Source organism: Melozone crissalis, unplaced genomic scaffold, assembly GCF_028551555.1.
Source record: "Melozone crissalis strain CALT ecotype California unplaced genomic scaffold, PUWL_Pcris_2 ptg000005l_1, whole genome shotgun sequence".
Taxonomy (NCBI): domain Eukaryota; kingdom Metazoa; phylum Chordata; class Aves; order Passeriformes; family Passerellidae; genus Melozone; species Melozone crissalis.
In genome coordinates, this window is record NW_026535783.1 from 40,589,612 (window position 1) to 40,610,344 (window position 20,733).

General features: G+C 40.0%; 1 protein-coding gene and 1 non-coding gene across 2 annotated transcripts; both read left to right on the forward strand.

Moving 5' to 3' along the window:
* The first annotated feature begins 4 nt into the window (after positions 1 to 4).
* On the forward strand, positions 5 to 20,228 carry HAUS6 (HAUS augmin like complex subunit 6). Its single transcript, XM_054289477.1, has 17 exons — positions 5 to 201; positions 1,278 to 1,373; positions 2,158 to 2,212; positions 3,201 to 3,327; positions 3,887 to 4,034; positions 7,195 to 7,260; positions 7,388 to 7,439; positions 7,635 to 7,808; positions 8,434 to 8,615; positions 9,192 to 9,321; positions 9,907 to 9,976; positions 11,774 to 11,864; positions 13,139 to 13,199; positions 13,861 to 14,040; positions 15,182 to 15,317; positions 15,655 to 16,587; positions 19,879 to 20,228. Exons 1-16 carry the CDS (start codon positions 5 to 7, stop codon positions 16,554 to 16,556), a joined length of 2,667 nt encoding a protein of 888 aa, XP_054145452.1. The 3' UTR covers positions 16,557 to 16,587; positions 19,879 to 20,228.
* LOC128946244 (small Cajal body-specific RNA 8) lies at positions 12,921 to 13,051 on the forward strand. The gene has a single exon (XR_008483950.1). It is a non-coding gene; the product is annotated as a small Cajal body-specific RNA 8 (non-coding RNA).
* Positions 20,229 to 20,733: the final 505 nt, after the last annotated feature.

Below are 20,733 nucleotides of genomic sequence, written 5' to 3' on the forward strand. Positions count from 1 at the left end.
CAAGATGGCGGCGCCTAGCCTGCGTCTTACCCGCTGGTCGCCGAAGCCGTCTTTTACCCAGGAGGTGTTGGACGAGTCTTTTACCCCCTCGTTGCCGGGAGCTGCAGTGGAGGACGCTGAGTGGGAGAGCAGTCACCTCTGGATGTGTTTGCTGGCCTTGGGCTTCGACCCGAAACGGTACCCGGGTGTACAACTAGGGAGGTTAGTGCTAGGGAGAGCCGGGGGAGGGCGGAGGCGGGGGGTCCGAGCGGGGCCCCGGTGTCACTCGGCGGCGCGAGGCGGGAGCGTCTCGCCATGGCCGCCGAGGGGCCCTGTGCCCCCGGCGACAGAGAGCGCCCGGGAAATGCCCGGAGTGCAGCCGCAGTCCACGTTATCTCAGAGCTTCTGAAGAAATGAAACCCAGGAATGGTGAGAACTCCTGCCCCCCCTCACAGTCATGTGGGGAAGGCGAGGTGAGGGGCTTTTTAGCGCGTGTTTTGAAAACTTGCCTTGGAAGGTAACACTCTTGCCGGAATTGTTCCATAGCGCCGTGACCGTTAGGGGGCTGGACTGGACCTTAAAACATCGCGCAGATCCACCCTCCGCCATGGGCCGGGCTGCTCAAGGCCTTACCCCAGCCTTAAACACTGCCAGGGTTGGGGCATTTGCAACCTCCCTGGGCAACCTGTTCCAGTGTCTCACTAGTGTCACAGTAAAGATTTTTTTCCCAAATACCTAACCTAAATTTTCCCTCTTTCAACTTGTACCCATTACTCCTTGTTCTATCACCACAATTCCTGACGAAGAGTCCTTCTCCAGCCTCCCCGTAGGCCCCCTTTAGATACTGTAAGGTTACTATAAGGTCTCCATGTAACCTCCTCTTTTCCTGAACAGCCCCAGCTCCCCAGCTCTCTCAGGCTTCGTAGGGGAGGTTCTCCAGTCGGCTTTTCAACTTTGTGCCTCTCCTCTAGACTTGATCCAACAGTTCTGTGTCCTTGTTAAGTTGGGGGCACCAGAGCTGAATGCAGCACTCCTGGTGGGGGGAGGCGGAGGGGGTCTCACACGAGCACGACAGAGAGGCAGAACCTTCGACCTGTTGGCCACGCTGTTTTTGCAGCCCTGGATTTCACCCGTGTTAAATAGGATGAAAGGTATATACTTTTACTTAGGAAATAGAACACATTCAATTAAATATTCAGTAACATAACACTGTTTTGTAGTCTTTAGCAGACAATAAAAGTGCTCTGTTAATTTGTCACCATAACTACTTCTGATGTGGGTGTTTATTTTTGTATTAGGGATATGTTTGCTATACCGAATGGCAAAGCGTTTTCTGTCATTGCCCACTTCTTGTTTGCTAAGCTGGATAAACACCGTGCAGGAAAAACTTTGAAGTAAGTATTTGGCTTCTTAGGTTACTGCTGTGCCCTTCATTAAGAGTATGTTTTATATAGTTGCTGGAGGGGAAGGAGGTGGTTTCTTGGGGAATACTGTGGAAGAAGAGCATACAGACAGAGAATTTGTTTCGTTTTGATCACAGTTTACTCAATTTTGATCAGTCTAAAACCTTGCCTTAATTAGTTGTTTCTGTTACTTGGCAACTTTGATACAAATTTTAACAGCTGACAGCTAATCTACGTGTCTTGTTCTTTCTGACCAAACGGAAAATAATATTTGTCATTTATGGATTGTTTCCAGGACCTTCAACATGGCAAGAACCCTGTGTACTTTAATAGTTTTTTTTGTATGACAGAGCTGTATCAGCTTATGCATTTGAATGTATAAGCTGAAACAGCTCTGTCGTACAAAAAAAACTGTCTCCATGCATTGCAGGAGGAAGACCAGTGATATGAAAATGGTCAGGGTTCTGCCCTCTTTTATTTTTTTTTCCTCTTCTTCCTCTGTCCCAAGTTAGAAAGAGCTGCAGACAAACCTTTCTCTGAAATAATCTGTAATTAACTTAGGAAAAGAAAACATTGTAATTTGACAAACCTTGATTTGTTCTCGGTCTGGGGTGTCTGCCCCTCATTTTCTGGCTCAGCATCAATACGAAATCTGTGTCTTACTCTTGATTTTACAATGGTTAATTAGGAATCTGAATATTTAAATGTGTTTTGACATGGCTTTTTTTTTTCTTTTTTTCCCCCCTCTTCCTTTTTAAATGAAAAATCAATCAAGTCTGTCAAGTCCTAGATTTAGGAAGCACTGCTGTCAATGGCTAAGAGAAATTTCAGTGAGTATTATTAAAAGTGGAAGTTGATGCTCTACTGGTTTCTGTGACCCTATTTTGTTTCTGAGGGAACTGTTTTATATCAGAGTTTCAAATAAGAAATTTTTTATCAAAGAATTCAGTTTTGCTTTGTATATTCTTTCATGTAGTTTTTCTTGGACTTCCTTGAAGAAAAGATGTTGGCATTGGGGAATTTAGAAGAGAGAGACCTAGCTGGGTCCTAAAACTGCTGTGGCTTGCTTTTGGGTAACGGTATTTGATTAAATGGAAATCTAGAGAGTCTCTTAACCCTGGGTGGAAATAACTTCCTTCAGCTTGAGGGTTTGTTTGTTTAAGTTGCCTGGGAAGGTGTTTCTTACTGTGAAAGCTGACTCAGATGGATGCAAAACTTAATTAAGAGTATTTTCTTGTATATGGGAAAGGGGCTACAATGTAAGGCAAGCTTTTTAAAAACAAAACAAAAACACTTCAAGTATTGTTGGTTATTGTGTTGATTTCTTATGCTGGCTTTGTTTTAATGATTGTTCTAAAAATCTTGTTTTGTGTTCCTCAACACTTTAGTATTTTAGTAATAGTGGGTAAGGTGAAAACCAATGCTACAATATCTTTAAATATGATTAAAGTACACTAATTCATGCCTTCAATAGAATATATGAAAGAAAACTTGAATGTGTTTTCAAAGATAGATGTTAACTGTTAGGAATGAGGAGGGCACCAATTTTTAACATTTATCCAACAGTGATAATAGTCTTTGCATTGAAACCATCTTTTGTACAGTGAGCGTTGGCAACATGGGAAAAAGCTATATACTCTTCTGCTGACTACAGTAGGTGTTAACAGGGGTGGGCAAAGTAATTTAGCTTTGCATCAGGCTTGCTACTGGGTAATCTGCAGCGTTTTGGTGTGTAGACCAGTCTTTGATTGCTGTTGTTTATGCTTTACTTCTCAGATTAGTTTTGCATTTAAAATTATTGTACTTTTCTAGCAGCAGATGGAAGGAAGTGTCCCACAAATTACATCTTCCACACTGATTTCTCCTGGTGGTGCTAAAGTTGTTCATGTGTTGTACTGTTTTGCAAGATACGTAATGATTGAGAACATGAAAAAGCTCTCTGTAGGTAAGCTGTGTGGGACAATAAAAATGCTTCATATGTTGTGTTCGTAAATGTATCAAGTCTTTAATGTGTGACAGGAGCTTTAAGAAGTTCTTAGTTGGATGCTCAGGTCAGAGTCTTTCTGTGCATTTGCGCAGAGCTACTGCTGATAGAACAATGCAGATGGTTTTACTCTCTATTGCTTTATGGGTCTTGTTCCAAGGTTCACCTGTGCAACGCTCTGCACCATTAACCACACAAGCAATGGTTTGGTTCAAAAGTATTGGATGACTACGCTATTTTCTCTTTTGGAACTTGAGGAATTCTGAAGGATCAGATCTGTCTGTTCCGGCATCTTGTATTATTGTAACCTAAAGAATACAGAAAGGGAGTGAGAGTGAGGGAATGAAAGTGTATACAACAGAAAAAAAGGCAAAAGCGGCAGTACACTGCATGCTATGTTTCAGTCCAGGTAAAAATGAGCATCTTGATTTGTGATTCTTGCAGTTTGATCTAGGTAGATTAGGAAGATGCCAATTTGCTAGAAGCAAGTAATGTAATCCAAACCGTGGCTTCTATTTAGGCACTGGCATACCTTCTGCTGAAGCTGTAATGCAGAGACCTCGGAATGTGTACATAGCAAAAGCAAGACACAGAGTTGCCTACAATAAACTGCTGCAAATTCTTCAAAGGGAACATTTTATTTTTCAACAATATGGGAGAAAAGCACAGTAAGTAATTAAAAAAAGTGAGTCTTTTCATAACTTGTGTATGTGTTTTTAGAAGGATTTGAAAAGTCTGCATATGCTTTACATCACAGAAGTCATTCTGTTGAACTCCTCCCATGTGTTCCCCCTTTACTTTTTTTCATCAACAGTTCTACTGCTTGTAGATCTTTTATGAAGCATAGTAGTCTAAAGAAATGAACTGTTTAGGAGATTTTATTTGTTACTTGGGCATTAAAATGGTCAGGGAATTCTGCATGTATAGCAGTATGATTTCTTCTGAAGGGTAAAATACAGCATTCTGAAGATGAAACATTTGGGGTTTTTTTATTGACTGCAAGATCTGTTTTATTTACTTAAACCTTAATTATTTCACAAAAGTATACTATTCTTAGTTCTTGTTTATGGCAAACACTCCAAGCTTGAGAAATGTCATGAGCTGAAACGTTCCATGCAAGCATAGAGTTATGTATCATCAGAATTTACAGAATTGTGTGGGATAGTTTACGTGACTGGAGCACTGTCATGGACAGTTGTGAGTTGTTTAGTAAATGGCAGAAAAGGGCGCGGGGTTGCACTGTAGGTAAAAGAGCAGTGTCAGTAGTATATGTGCATGTAGTACAGCTCCGTACAAGAGGACCTGTCATGTTTCATGCCTTTGGAGGAGGGTTTAGCCTCCAGGGAGACCTTGTGAAGGGTTTCTGCTGACCTTGATTCTTACAGCGGACTTCAGCTTATCCTGGTGTTTGCTGGGAAAGTGGCTCAGTGTATTAGCAATGTAAGAACGGGGAGTACCTGGAAGATGACTTTGTGATGCAATCACTAAGTGTGCTGAGTAGGAGCGGTGCTCTCTTGAACTCACTGTGTGTAAATGAGAGAAACAACTTCTTTGGAGACATTACAGGGCTTTTATGGTTACTGCAGCCAAGGCTGTAGAACTTGAAATGCAAAGGAATGTGAGGAAGACAAGAAGAAAACTGATGGCACTGGCCTTTTAATTTGAGCGTATTTCCACTGGCCTAGACAACTGTAGGAGGTATCTTGTGGAAAGCAGGAAAGCTCATGAGTGATAGGAGACTTTCTGAGATCCTTGCTGAAGCTCATGTGTGTTCCATCTTCTTAAGTCAAAAAACAAAGAGGTGCAACAAGGAACCAGCCTGATTAAGACAGTGTAGCAACATATGGAATATAGAAAAGGGAACTGACTCTTATGACAAAAATACAGAAATATTTCTCAGGTGTGCAGTGATGTATCTAGGAAGGCCTAAGTTCAAGGGCCTGTTAAGAGCTTGAATAAAGAATCCTGTAGTATGTTATTAGGAGGTGGAATTGCATGGACAATTTAGATCTGCTCCTGAACAAAATGGTAAGTTGCAAATCTCACAGGTTGGGATACCCAAGATGTATCTTGCCTTAGGCTGCATGGGTAAGATCAGTAGCCCAGTTCTGTGCCAAGAAGCAGTGGGGAAAGAAGCAACAAAACACTTTCATCCAAGGGCACAGGGATACTTTCCTGACATTGTTTCAGAACATATCTGACATACTTGGAAAGACGGAAGGCTAGTTAAAGGGGTGAGCCCAAAGGGTGACAGTGCCTCAAAGTTACTCAAGTAACTGGTCTATGAATGGAATTCTATGAGGCTGGTGCTGTGTCTTCGTAAGGAATATGGATGACAGGCTTGAATACAAACCCACCAAACTTGCAGATAGTGCCAAACTGTGAGGAAGGAAGATGCTGCAGTGGGGAAACATGTCACAGAGAGACCTTACTGGGTCTGGAGACTTGCACAACAAAAATTGTGTGGGGTCTAACAAAGACCAGTGTGGGGTCCTGCAGCTGAGAGAGAGAATAGTCCCCAACAGCAGCACAGGTTTGTGGGTGATTAGCTGTGATGTAGCTCTGCTAAAAGGAATCAGAAGTGAGAGTGTGTAGCCATAAGCTGAGCATGAGTCAGCAGAGTGTCCTGGAAACCAGGACTAGCAGCATGCCATGTTGTATGGTAATGAATACTGGTCAGCAGATGGTGGGCAATTGTATTATGCATTACACATTTTTCTTCAGTTTTACTATTTTCTCTCTTTTTCCTTTACATCTGTGCTATAGTATTTTTATTTCAGTTATTAAACTGTTATCTCAGCCCATGAATTTTACCATTTTCCAGATTCTTCCTATTCTGTTAGGGCTGGGGAGGTGGGAGGTGTGTGGACAGCTGTGTGGTACTTAGTTGCTGGCTGGAGGTGACAATTCTAATGCCACATGTGGAATACTATGTTTAGTTTTAATCAGCCCACTTGAAGGTAGAGAATGAAAGATGGGAGAGATACTAGCAGAGGACTGCAGTGGGTTAGACGGTTTCAGAGTGTGAAATGTATAAGCTATAGAAATTTGGTTTGTTTAGCTTGAAAAAGGCAATGCTAGGGGTTTAATCAGAGTTTCAGTATCTAAAAGGTAGTTGTAGAGAATGTGGAGGTACACTTCACAAAGATGTGCCCTAACAGGACAAGGCAGCAGGTGTTTTGGGGAAAACTCCATCTGGAGATTAAAAAAATCTCTTGTGACAACAATTAAATGGAAAAAGGTTGCCCTCAGAAGTGAAATATTGGAAATATTCAAGACTTGGTTTGATAAGATCATGAGTAGCATAATTAATGGCTCTGCTTTCAATGGAAGGCTCAAAAATACAATTTCCAGAGATCAAAGTCTCCTAAATGTCTCTGATTTCTGTAATGCTGTGTCTCCTGTGACCTTGTTTGGGAAGTATTACTACTGTTTGAGTGATACTCTTCAAAAATTAAACTCTTGATAGTTTTTTTTTCATTCTTGACAGTGCATCTGAACTCCAAAGATCCTTTTGAATGCAGCATGATTTAGGCACCTAATTTTTCTGAAAATCAGACTACTACATTTTTACATGCTTAAAATATCAATAAAAGCACTTTGACATAAGAGCTTCTATGGTCCAGTTGCTTGTACTCCAGTATTCTGTTCTCTGGTCTTTTGAAAGTGAGGGATTTAGCTACTGTAGAATTGCTGAATATATTTGTAGTTCACATTGCTAATAGATACTTAGAGTAACGTACTTATTGCTGCTGGGATGAGAAACAATTGGTTAGTGACTGTAAGCAATTCTGATAAGCCTGTGCTAGCTGTTGAATTTTTTCCTAGGATTTTATTTAGAGCAATAAAGCGGACAAAGTCTGAATATGCAGTTGCGCAGAAGCAGTTTTGCAGGTAAGTAAGTACTTTTCCTTGTAACAAAGTTAGGATGTATGAAATAGATTAGATGCTCAGTTTTATGAAATATGAACTGTAATTTCACTGTAGTCTGCTTGAACTTTTGTTTTGCATGTGCATATAGGATGAAGCAAAATGACCAAAACGAAAATGACACAACTGAGAGAATTCAGAAGGTGAGCATTTTGTTCTTGCTGTGGCAATGTGTTGAATTCTAACATTTCTGCAACACCTACTGTCAGATACTGTTATTTGCACTTGTCTGCCTGTGATTATGCTAGCCCTTTCATCTGCCTTCATGCTGTTTTGGTACTCTGTCATTGTAGGTATTACAACATTTTAACACAGCGTTTTTCTCCTTTCTTGTTAAGGTCCGCAGTATGTGGGCACTTATAGTGGAAACGCTTACATCTCTGAAAAAAGAAAAGGAAGTTGTGGATTCTGTACTTGAAGACTGTGTTGACCCATGTATTCTGGATGGAAGTGATGTTGTTTTGAGTGTTCCAGCATTGTTGACTTCCAGAGTTGAAAGTAACATATATAGAGTACGTGGTTTTTGTCCTTCTGCTGAATTGCTAAACTGTTTTCATTTAGTCCCCAAGAATGCAGTTAATTACCTTAAACAATTTAAAAAGTACTTCATGGATCATTAGAGGTAATCGCAGAAGGGTGCATGAAAAATGTATAATTCATATGCAGAGATTTCTTATTATTATAGTGCTGTTTTGTACTTGTTATTTCTAACCCATTAACTACTTCAGCTGAGCAAATACATTGATAAGTATTGATAAGTACTATAATCTGCTTGATTATAGTACTTGACTTTTTTGTGGTTTAGACATTAAAATTATGTTGACTGTTTTAAGCAGTATTTCAACCAACTGGCTTTTGTTGCCATACTGTAGTATATGGTGTTGTTCAGTTATGGCATCAGTGCTGTTTGGGCTGTGTCTTTTGGGGCAGTGGTCAAACAATGCTCCAACTCATTGTTGGAGTTTTCTCAACTTGTATTGCTGTAACGTAGACTGTATTTTTTGAAAAATGAAACTATCGGGACCTGAATCTAAGTATAAAATATATACAGCGTCCTGGCTCTGCCTACAGAAGACAAAATTTCTGTTATTGGTGGTGTTCACTAATTATTTTTTTAATTGCTTGCTCTACTTCAAGTTTTGTACAGGAAATTTATATGAAGAGGGAAATCTGAATTTCCTAACAGTTACTCAGTTGTTAAATGAAGCCCTGATGACATTAAGAGATGAACGTTGTCCACATAAATTAGAAGAACTTTACAGAATTGAGGATGTGGTTGCATCCTACAAGAATGCACTACGGGAGTTGAACACTGAAAGGTGATTGTTGAGAGATTTTCTCTAATTGCTTGTTCTTAAATGGTAGGATCATATCTACTGGAGTCTTTTCTAGAAAAATGTTACAGCAAAAACATGTTGGTTCATAACAGTGTTATGCCTCTGGGAAAATTAGTGTTTGTTCTAATTATTTATATGACTTTTTATTGAGATTCTTCTCTGCTTAGTTTCAGCTTTTTGCCTTTGTTTCATTAATGTTTTGGTCTTTGTTCCTGGCGATCTCATTCGCTTGCTGATCTGATTTTTGCTTTTTTTTGTCTTGTTGCATTAATAAGTTCTGCGAGTTTCTGTAACTGGCTTAGAGAAATTTAAAGTGTTTATTGTATATATGTTTTAGTGTAGTTTTTCCAATTCTGCTGTAAGAAACATGAAGACTGCCTAGCAGCAGCTTTTTTGGTTGTGAATTTTAGTTCTTAGTGTTTGCATAAATGCATGAATAAATTGATTCATATCAAAGGTTTGTCAGGATAAGGGAGAACACATAATACTTTCCCTCTTTATGTGGAATTGTTATCTCTGCCAACAGGTGTCTTCATTTTCTATGTTTATATATTACAGTCTAAGAAGAAAGCAAGAGCATTGTGAGCCAATGCATCAGTCTCTTCTCAGAAAACAACAAATCTGGGAGTCAAAGTGGAAAATGATTCTTGGCCAGTGTCCTTTTAATTTAATCTTTAGAGATGATCTGGTAAGTAGTATTAATTTTATCTGATTCTGGGAAAGAAAAGAAGGTGAAGGTGAGAGAGGATGTAGGTCTAAACTAGTATGTTCTGTTACAACACTTCAACTTTATAGATAAGGTGAGGGGACTCAGGTAGTGCAGTATACCCAATTCTGCTTTAAGAAGTAAGGAGAATACATGTTTCTTAAGGAGAATACATTTCTTACAGAGAATACATTTGACTGTCATTCTGATGTATTCACTGGAGATGTTGAGATGGTAGGTCAGCATAAGAGTGAGCAGATTGCTTTTTGGCTTGTTTCTGTCTGTCTCCTTGTGGAAGCTGAGCATTTTGTATGTTCAGGTTGAATATTTGCTGATTTCTGTTATCCCCTTTTAAAGCGATGTATTTGATGAAGGAACAATAATTTCCATTTTGATGCTCACACTGACAGAGATTGTACCCTTATGTAGCTACCCAGCAGAGAGAGGAGAAGTTGAGTCTGACATCTGGTTAGCAGGAAAATTGTTTTAAATAACTGTCTGTTAATTGCTGTTGATAAAATGGCTTTTTCTGCCTGCTTGTGTAACTTTTTCTTCTCCTTTTGAAAGCAACCAGCTTCATCACTTCAATCTTTTAGTTCTTCAGACGAAGATGGTGTCCTTAATCAGTCATTTTCAGGTGGGTGAACAGGAGAAGCTTCTTTTCCTTCTTTCCCACCACCACAGTTGTTGAAAGTTATGTGGAATCAAAAAGGCTCTGTTCTTGCATTTGCAGATGATCTTTGGTAGTCTGTGGTAATTGGTTCTGAATGATTCTTTGCCAAAATTGCCTTGCATATTTCAACTTCGTAGTGTCTTGGAGATTCTCTGAAGCTTGGCAAAAATCCACTGCTGAGCTGTTTGATATTTTGTTGTTGTTGCGCAAAGGATGTTGAGACAGATGCCCGTGTATAAAGGTTAAAGGTTTGTTTATTCATTGATTCTGGAGAATACATTCGGTCTAACAGTAAAGGTTGTTTTGGGTTGGAGGAGTAATAGAGAAAGAAGGTGAAACTTTCCCGTTGACTATCTGGGAAAAGAAATTGAAGGTGTCCTCCCACGTAACTATCTTTCCGTGGTACACTGAAATAATTTATTCCTTAGTAACTGTTCCATTTGGTCAGGATCTCACTTGATTTAGTTTTAGCAATCTAGTTTTAGTTGCATTCAGTTATGTGGTTAATAGTGTTGATCAGAGCTCACTTTGATCAGACATGGTTGTTGCACATGCTAATTGACTGATGATATTTTACTGTGTGACCTCATTTTACTTATTGACCAAGTCTTGACTGTCACTAGTACAGAGTTATGAGTTAAAAGCTACAAAGCAAGGAGGAAGACTGCTTGAATCATGTCATTTAGAATTCCTTTTAGGAAAAATGGTATAACAGAGGTGTATTGGAATTACAAGATACAAAAAATTGGTGCGAAGATCCTTTTGGTTACAAAGGTGAAAGTACTGCTCCAGCCATCTGAGTCTATATGGGTGTAAGGCTAGAAGCTGCAGAGGAAAAGCTACAGAATTGGATTTGGAACATAGTTTGCCTTAAAAATTTAAAAGATTGAAGCACTGTACTGTGATGCTATGAGCTGGTAGAATCAGAAAGCTTGAGACAGATTGTGACATTCTCTCTGTGGTTGAGATTCATTATCTGATAATACAGCCATTAAGAAAACTTCCGTCTGTTAATAGGGTCAAACCCAAAAGCAGAATAATGACCTCACCTAACTACTAGAAGTGAGCTTGGATTTTTGATGTGTTGAGTTAAATGTGATGGAAAATGCCATTTTTCCCTGCAAAAGCTGAAATTTAGTATTAGTAGAGAACTACTGAGGTAAAACTTTGGCTGTGTATTCAAGATGTGTCAGAGTTAGTACATTGTTCTAGACAGGCCATGACTGAGGTATGTGCACCTCCAATAATGTTCAAAACATTTACTTCTGTAACATTTACTTATGCAAAGCTTCATCTTGCTTGGACTGAGGCAGCAAGAGGAATGAGTATATCCACAAAGATACTTATTGATTAATGCAGTTGGAGTAAAGGTGGGTGGAATTGTGCTTTGTGGAATTGATGTACAGTACAATTGAGGTCTATGTGGAGAGAAGGGGATAATGGTGATGTGGCTGGGACTGTAGTTTGGAGGAAGGTAAAAGGTCTGATTGCTATGTGCAGGGCAGCAGATAGAATCATGTTCTTGAACATGTGTTCGGGAACAACAGAAAGACGTGCTGGCTCCTAGGGGCATCTGTTGCTACAGGTACTGCATGAGCAAAAGGATTGATAGTACTATCCTGCTTATGTATTTATTTTTCTTGAAGTGTAAAATCCATCCAGTGTGTTGTCTACAGAAGTCGTGTGAGTGAGTTGTGTCACATGGGAAGCCTAAGCGAAGAAATGGGAAGCAATACTGAAACTTTTGGGTTGCTTTTCTAGATAATTATGACTATGATCATGAAGAAAGCCATGAGGAAAGTGATGGGTCTTTGGAAACCATGATCGATACAATATTTGTACCCTCAAGAAGGTATGCTAATAAGAATTTGATAAAAAAGCAGTAGAAGAATTAGATATTTACTTATTGGACCTGAATACTTTGCATCACTTGAGTCTTAGTAGAATATTTTAGTAGCCCACTTCTTCCATCACAACTACTTGCTTTAGCAAGATAGTCCTAAAGTAACTGCTGCTTTCTCCAGCTAATGACAGATTGATCAACTGATTGCTGCTGAATAGGAGGAGTAGCAGTCAAATTGCAAGATTTTTTTCTTGCTTTCTAACTATGTTCAAAGATTCAAGAGACAGATGGAGAGAACAGAAGCTTCCATTTCTCAGGCTAAACCTACTCTACAAGGCTTTTTTCATTACTTTTCTTGAGACTTACAGTCACATTGTTCTGTAGCTACTCTTCCTACAGTACCAGCAAAGGGTTAAACACAGAACAATGTTATCCTAGAAGGGTTTTTCCCTTTTGTAATTTGCTTAGTCCAGGAATATTTCATGACCTTTTGAATAATGCTGTCTTTCATAATATGACTCCCACAAATGTTTGAACGTTACCTGCTAAGGGACTAAGGGAGTTAGCAAAGGAATGCTGTAATCCTGTCCATTCTTAGACATCAGTAGATGTAGTTGCATATAAGTCTCAGAGGCTCTCAAAGTAGTTAACAATTAAATCCTGAGTCTCTTTCAGTGACTTCATACAGTATGGAGGCATGTCTGCTTCTGAGGCTACAGACAAATAACATCAAAAACATTTTAAGATATGCTTTTCCTAGCAAGTGGGAACTGTGCAGTTTTGAGAGCTATGCCATTGGCATGAAACTTACTAGAAATGATAAAGCTGAAGTTTTTGGTAGCCAGGGGATTATTTAATATCAAGTTTACATAGGAACAGACTTGTGGATGCCCGAAATGGTTCAGACAAAGACTACATAGGAAAAAGAATGTTGTCAAGTGTGCAGAAGACTTTCCAGTTGTCTTTTATAGTAGAATGCGGGAGACTTGTTTATGAGTGTATTGAGAAAGCCCCTTTTTTTTTTTGTGTGCTAATCAATAGCAGAGTTTATTAATTTACTGGTTTTGGGAGGCTGATACACAACTAGGGCTAAAGCTGCTCTAATTGTCACACTGTTCTCCCTATAGTAAAACTGCTTTCTGATGACCGGGACGAATTGAGGGAAATCGTAACGGACAGATACGGAGCACACAGTGTATAACAGCCTTCTAAGATTTACATTCTAGTTGTTTAATTTGTCTCTAAAATTGTTGGGTTTTTTTTTGTCTTTCTCCCCTCTTGAGGAGCTCATCGGTGCCGTCGTCGTCAGAGGCGTCTGAAAATGAAGACCTGTTAATTAAAAATGTATATATCTTTGAAATAAGTTAAACTTTTGGCATGTCCTTTTTATATTGGTTGAAACTTAGACTTCATGGAAAATGATTTTGGGCATGTTTTTTTGGGGCTTTGGTTTGTTTTGTGAGGGTTTTGGGGTGGTTTTTTGTTGTTTTTTGAACAATATTTTTACACATTTGAGTTAGTATGGCAAAATTGTAAAAGCTAACTCTCAGTGACTTCACTAACCTTTAGGAAAGAACAGCAGGAAGTAGGTGCCCTTATATCTGACTTCCTGTGTCACATGCAGTGTGTGAATGATTCCTTGTTTGCTGAAACAGTCTTTTGATGTGGGCAGTGGTCAGACTTTGTTTCTTTAAGCTATAAATGAAATTTAAGTGTGAAAATGTAGGGTAAAAGGAACCTGTATGTACAGTTGTTCACTGTACTGTGATCAGAGTTGTTGCAAGTGAGTCATCTGTGTTGTATGTAACACCTATCCCAGTCACTACTTAGGTCCTACTTTGAATACAGTTGTAAAAATATTTTGTATTTTGTTAGAATTCAAGACTGAAATATTTTTGTTGACTAAACACTGTGGGGCCATTGCAGTTCAGAAATTTTACAGTAGTTTATGCTAATATCCTTTCTTGATTTTAAAATGACTAATAATTCCTTTGTATTCCTGTAGAACTTGAATACTTGTGTGGGAAATGAAAAACCTGTGCCTCAAAAAAACTTAAAAAATGGAAAGGAAGAATTCCCTGCTTCAGAAATGGAGGAGAATGCAGGTGAAAATGTTACCCAGCCAAAGTCTCCTGCGAAAAAAGATTACCTTCCTGAGAAAGCCATAGATGAACTGGCAGAAGAGGTTAGGATATAATTTTTGTTAGTTTTTAAGTAAATGATCACTAAGTTTGGAGAACAAATCACTAATTATGACAAAAAAATGTCTCTTGTAATCCACATACATCGAAAGATACCTTTTCTGCTAGATATTTATCAGTCATGGAATTTTAGAGTGGACTGATAAAGTACACACTGAAAGCATGGAGTTTGTGCAGGTATCATACTTAAAAATCATGGTGAAGTGAATAGCATGTTCAGTAGAATCATGGTATGATTACACTTAAGTCAGTGAAGTACACTGCATATATTTGAAAACAGAAAGAACTGTTGAATTCTTAAGATATATGTTGCTATCTTGTTGTATTTCATATTTCTAGAGTCTCATACTGTTGTTATTATATTCTTAAAGTCCATAGGTTCTAGCTGGTTTTCTACCATGCAGTTCTTCTCTGCAGCACAGTTCCTCGTGGCTTCACAGGGGCTCCTCCACGGCTCTCGAGCCACCCCTTTTATCCCAGTTGTCTTTACGAGCTACAGCTGCTGCCCAACTAAGGACTTTGCAGCTGTAGCTCATTTAGAGCTACTAGGACCCACTTATCCAATACATAGGACACTCACTACAGATATACATGTTAAATATTTAACAGGGACTTGGTAATTTTAAGCAGGAATGTAAATATTTTTCCTTTTAGGTATTCCATTTAATATTTGAAGAATTCCTTCACAAGGGTTACTGTCAAATGTGCCACTTCTTATTTTGGAAAGTAAATTGCATTTTTAACTGAATTGGTAGTTGTTTTTCATCTGCTAAAATTTTTTAAATGTGTGAATATATCTCTAGTCTTCAAGCTTATGCAGTTCATGGCTAATGTCTTAAATATATTCTATCTGAGCACATTTTCTTATTTGAAAGGTAGATTCATAGATGATGAGTGAACTGAAAATTGAATCTGATCTCAGTCCCTTACCTTTGTTTTGTGTTTGTAGCATACTATGGTCATTGGGAACCTAAGTAGTAAATAACAGAAAAGTTAGGATATTCCAAATTCTCCACATGATTTGGAAAATGAGATTTATTTTTAACTATAACTGACAGAAATGAAGAGGTTATAATGGTTATAATTTTGATTTCTTAGAATTTCCTGTTCTTTCACATCCTACAGGTTGCAAAGTCGGTGATGTCTGAGTCACCTCACAGTGGTGAAGAAAAAGGAATGACATTAGATGATCTCATGAGCTCACTGTCTTTTGACCCATTTATAACGAAGAATCAAATACCCCGAACTCCAGAAAATCTGCGTGAGTTTGAAGCTGTTTTTGTTATGCTCATTGATAAAAAATGTGGTTAGTTCATTGACTTGTAACGCAAGAAGAAAAAGATAACTATTTCAGTGATGTTGCATGTTTTTCTAATGGCTCAATCTAATACAAAACAGTAGACCTAGTAATAAGTTGTGAATACTTTGAATTTAAGAGATTTTTTTTTCTTACATAGAATTCCCTTTGTTTTGGGGAAACATAAACAATATAAAGCAGCTATATGTATTCCCTCTTGGATTGCTGTATCACTGAGGGGACAGAAAAAAACCAGAGTGATTGAAAGTATTAAAATTTCACCTTGGTTTGTTTCATTTAGTTGCTGAAATTAGAATTTCGTGGAGAAAAGCTATTCAGACTGAGGGCTCATTAGACCCAGAGCTGTCCTCAGCTGAAGTGGTGATGGAAGAATCTTCAGTGAATGCCACACCCGGTATGCAGGAGGAGGTGGGCTCTACCTTTGTGTCTCCTGTATCTGACTTGGGTCCTCCTGTAACAGAGAAGAAGTCTCAATTAATTTCTACAGAATCTGCTTCTCAGGAGCAGGTGATTGTAAGTCATACATTTGAATCTTCAAATTCAAACACGTCTGGAATTCAAGAAAATGAGAGAACTGAGTCAGAGGAACCAGATTGTTCTGCTTTGAGTGGAAGTTCTGTAGAAGATCGAAGCCAGACTTTGCAAAATGTAGAGAACATGAATATTTATTTGAAAAGTGGTAGTAGAACAAATACACTACCTTCAGACCACTATCGCAGTTTTCTAACGGGTAAGACACTATGCTGGAATGCATCTGCATTAAATTCTGCCCTTCATGAATCTCCTGACATGGGAATATTGGATGAGACGCTTCCAGAGTGTGATGGTATGGATCTCAGCATATCTGCAGACACAGACTATTTTTTTTTAACAATGGACAGTGAAAATTTAATGGATGGGTCAGAAAATAATGAGGATATTAAAAAATTGGACCTACATTTGCAGTCCCTGTCCAACTCACACGAAGTGCTAAAAACGACTGCATCTAAGAGTCATGATAATGGAGACAAATCTCAGAGTTATAGAGCTAAACTAAGGATATCCGAGGAAGGAGAGGAAAATGAGGACGATCCTCCCACGGATGAAGGATTTACCAAGATGCCATTGCCAAGCTCTCCTGATGAAAGCAAACATTCCCTGTCATCTTTGTTGGTATGCTGTCAACAGAAGGATGGTACATGAAGTCCCATTAGACTTACTACATGATTTGAAGGTAAGTTTCTGTGTTCTTTGTGCATCAAGATTTTGTCCATTCTGTCACTAGATATACTACCATGAATAACATCTGAGTAGTTGGACTGTGCTGTGGAAGTGGAGGGAAACTTATTTGTATGCTTGTTTCTCATGGAAGATGAGATGTGAAAAAAAAAGGAAACAGGCTTCCTCTAGTTTTAGAGTTCTATCAAACATCTTCCAAGCAGAATAAAAGATGTTCATCTGACTTTCTGCTGTAATCCGGAGTGGTTAAAAAAAAGCCTCAAAGTGCATTAACTGCAATCTGCAGTTAGATTTTGAATAATCTGAATTTAGATGTTGAGAATTCACAAAGGTAGTTTGAAGCTTTGTGTTTACTCTGAACAAATTTGGCTATTTAGAAATATGTCATATGTCATTGAAACTTCTGTGAGTTCATTAAGGTGTTGATAGAACTATCCTGCATTCCAGCCTGCCTATCCCCTTATCCCATTTCCAACAGAGGTGTCAACTGTTTAACTGTTTATTGGAGTGTTTAGTTACATGTTCAATTAAATCATTGAAGTGCATTGATAAATATTAACTAGTAATGGAGGACTTCCATAAAACAGATGGTATGCAGGGATGTGATGAGGCAGGCCACCACCCACTTGGAATTGAGTCTGGCAAGGGATATCAGTGGTAAGTACATCAGGAAAAGGAAGGTTAGGGAAAGTGTAGGGCCATTGTTGAAGCAGACAGGTGTCCTGCTGATGGAAGACACAGTTAAGGTGGAATTAGTGAATGCCTTCTTTGCCTCAATCTTTACTGCTGACGCTGTCCTTCAGGAATCCCCGACCTCAGAGGTAAGGGAGGAAGGCTGAAGAAAGGGGGGGACTTGGCCCTGATCATAGAGGGTTCAGTTAGAGATTAACTAGACAGACTTAATGCCCATAGGTCTGCGGGCTCCAACGGGATGTTCCTGTGGATGCTGAGGTAGATATCCCGTGGCAGATACTGTTACTAAGCCATTCTGCGTTATCCTTGAGAAATGGAGAACAGGAGGTGCCTGATGACTGGATGAAAGCCAGCATTACATCCATCTTCCAAAAGGGCAACAAGGAGGAACCAGGAAACTACTGGCCAGTCAGCCTCACCATCATTCCTGGAAAGGTGGTGGAACAGATCATTCGGAAGATCATCACCAAGCATGTACAAGAACTGGTCAGGATGGATTCACCAAGTAGTCAGGATGGCAATTGGGAGTAGACAAGTGGAAATCATACTTTACCATGGCCTTCTGAGATGACATGGCAGGGTAGGTTGGCTAGTGGAGAGCAGTGGATATTGTTTGCTGTTAAAGAAACTTCCCAGTCTGGCCATTCATGAGACTCTGGCAGAGACAATTCCCAACATCAGAGGCTTTCACTGTTGGGAGTGAAGCCCTTCACAGTGGATGGCTCCAGTGAGCTGATGGGTGCCCTGCTTGACTCCTCACACAGCCCACCCTCACATGCACTCAGATCAGTTTCCTCACAGGTCCCAGGTGTCCCATAGCAGTGTCTCACGTGTCTCAGTCCATCAAGCCATGTATTCACAGTGCAGTAACACAGAAACGGCTCGAGCTGGTCCCTCTGGGCAAGACCCCCAGCAAAGGAACCCCAGATCTTTTACAGCCTCAGTCTCCCCGCATGCAAGTCTTGCTCTTCCTCCTGAGTCATTAGTTTCTGTCCCCACTCTCTGTTTCCATCCTCCTAGATGGTGCCACCAATCTTCATCTCCTTTGTTATCCCAAAGGTAGGCAATTCCCAGGTCCTGATGTGTCTGTCGCCATCCATTCACCTGGCTGCTGTCATCCATATTCATACTCCTTGTTATCCTGAAATTTGGCAGTTCGCATGCTCCCACCCAGAGCTCAGATCTCAGTCATCAGCTTTGGTGTCTATCAGATGGTATCAGCACTACCTTAATTTCAGCAAGGGTTTTGATAACATCCTCATCTTCCATAACATCCTCAAAGGTAGGCTCAGGAAATGTGGGTTAAAGGAATGGACAGTGAAGTGAATCAAGTACTGGCTGAAGGCAGAGCTCAGAGAGTCGTGATCAGTACAGCAGAGTCCAGCAGGAGGCCTGCAGCCAGTGGTATTGCCAAAGGATCAGTACTGGGACCAATCCTACTCAACTTGTTTATCAGTGACCTGGAGGAAGGGATCAAAGGCACCCTCAGCAGGCTTGCTGGTGACTCCAAACTGGGGCAGTGGCTGATCCACCTGAAAGCTCTGCTGCCATTCAATGGGACCTTGATCAGCTGGAGGGTTGGGCAGAGAGAAACCTGGTGAGGCTCAACAAGGGCAAGTGCCAGGTCCTGCACCTGGGCAGGAACAGCCCCAAGTGCCAGCACAGCCTGGGGCTGACCTCCTACAGAGCAGCTCTGTGGAAAAGGACCTGGGACTCCTGGTGCACCACAAGCTGTCCATGAGCCACCAGTGCCCCTGTGGCCAGGAGGGCCAATGTCATCCTGGGCTGCATTGGCAAGAGTGTGGCCAGCAGGTCAGGGAGGTGATCCTCCCCCTCCACTCAGCCCTGGTGAGGCCATTGCTGGAGTGCTGTGTCCAGTTCTGGGCTCCTCAGCACAAGGGCGACAAGGAGCTACTGGAGAGGGTCCAGTGGAGAGCCACAAGGATGATCAGGGGTCTGGAGCTTCTCTCTCATGAGGAGACACTCTGGGAGCTGGGATTGTTTGCTCTGGAGAAGACTGAGAGGGGATCTCACCTAAACATAGAAATATCTCAAAGGTGGGTTTCAGGAGGGTGGTGCCAGACTCTTTCCAGTGGTGCCCAAAAAAGAGGCAAGGAGCCGTGGCCACAAACTAAAGCACAAGAAGGTCCACCGTAACTTGGGGCAGAAAGTCTTTACACTGAGGGTGGCAGAGCACTGGAACAGCTAACCAGAGAGGTTGTGAAGTCTTCCTCTCTGGAGACACTCCCAACTGGATACATGTCTGTGTCACCTGCTTTAGGTGACCCTGCCTTGGTGCGGAGGGTTGGACTGGATGATCATCAGAGGTCCTTTCCAATGCTACCTGTGCTGTGATTTAATGAAGTACTTGGAATTTAATATTTAAAATTTAAGAAGTAGCGTAATTTATTTGTGCAAAAAGGTTTCATTTAGAATGGTAGCCGTGTTGCTAGCAACTGATGAGAGTACTTATCAAATGGTACTTAGAGTACCATTTTATATATGCTTTATTAATACATGTGAAACAGCTTCAGTATTTCAGTCTTAATAGTTGAATACTATAGAGTGCAAACTGGTATGTTTTCTCTTTCAGGTAAGAACAGTTGAGTTGGAAGCTGGGAACAAAGGAACATTCATCAGGATGGAATTTGTAAAGCAGCATAACCAGAGCAGTGCAATTATGCTGCACTTGTATCTTCTCCAAGCATTATCTGCATTGGGAAGTTGCAGTCCTTTTGGTCTGCAAGGAGACTCTACTCCAGTCTGCTTGTTTAGGAGTGTCACTTGCCTGCTCTGACACTGCCAGTTTCATATCATTCGCTGTGGCTTTCTATATACAGCGCATCATTTATATACAGAACTATAAGTTTACTTTGAACAGCAGATGTTGAGTAAATGGCATAACCTAGAAAATGGAAAAATTCGATGTCAAAGGAGAAATAGTGAAATTTCATAGCAAATTAGCAAATTTTAATAGCAATAACTAGAAAATTTTAATTTGCTCCTAATCCACATCTCATGCCCCATCCCAACCCTTAACCCAACAGATTGATATTTTTCTTGGTGCTCTACATTCCATTACATTCACCTCTCTTACTGAGATTTCTGTTCTATACTGCTATCAATTCTGCCTTTTGATAGAGGCTGTTCCCTTTTTCTAAGCTTCACTGGAGTGCATATTTCTTTAGCTATATTACTGAATAAATGTTTTACAATAAAGTTACAAAAATTTATTGCTTGTGGTAGCGCTAATGATTTTAATAACTTCTTGTTTTTAACTTCTTGTTTTTAACTTCTTGATTTTAACTTCTTGATTTTTCTTGCTACTTGATTTTAACATCACATCATATACAATTGTGATGTAAAAGGTAATAGACCCTGTGGTAATAGGAGAATGCAGCGAGGTGTATTTGGCCTTCTAGAGCAGAGAAGGTCAGAGTCCGGCTAG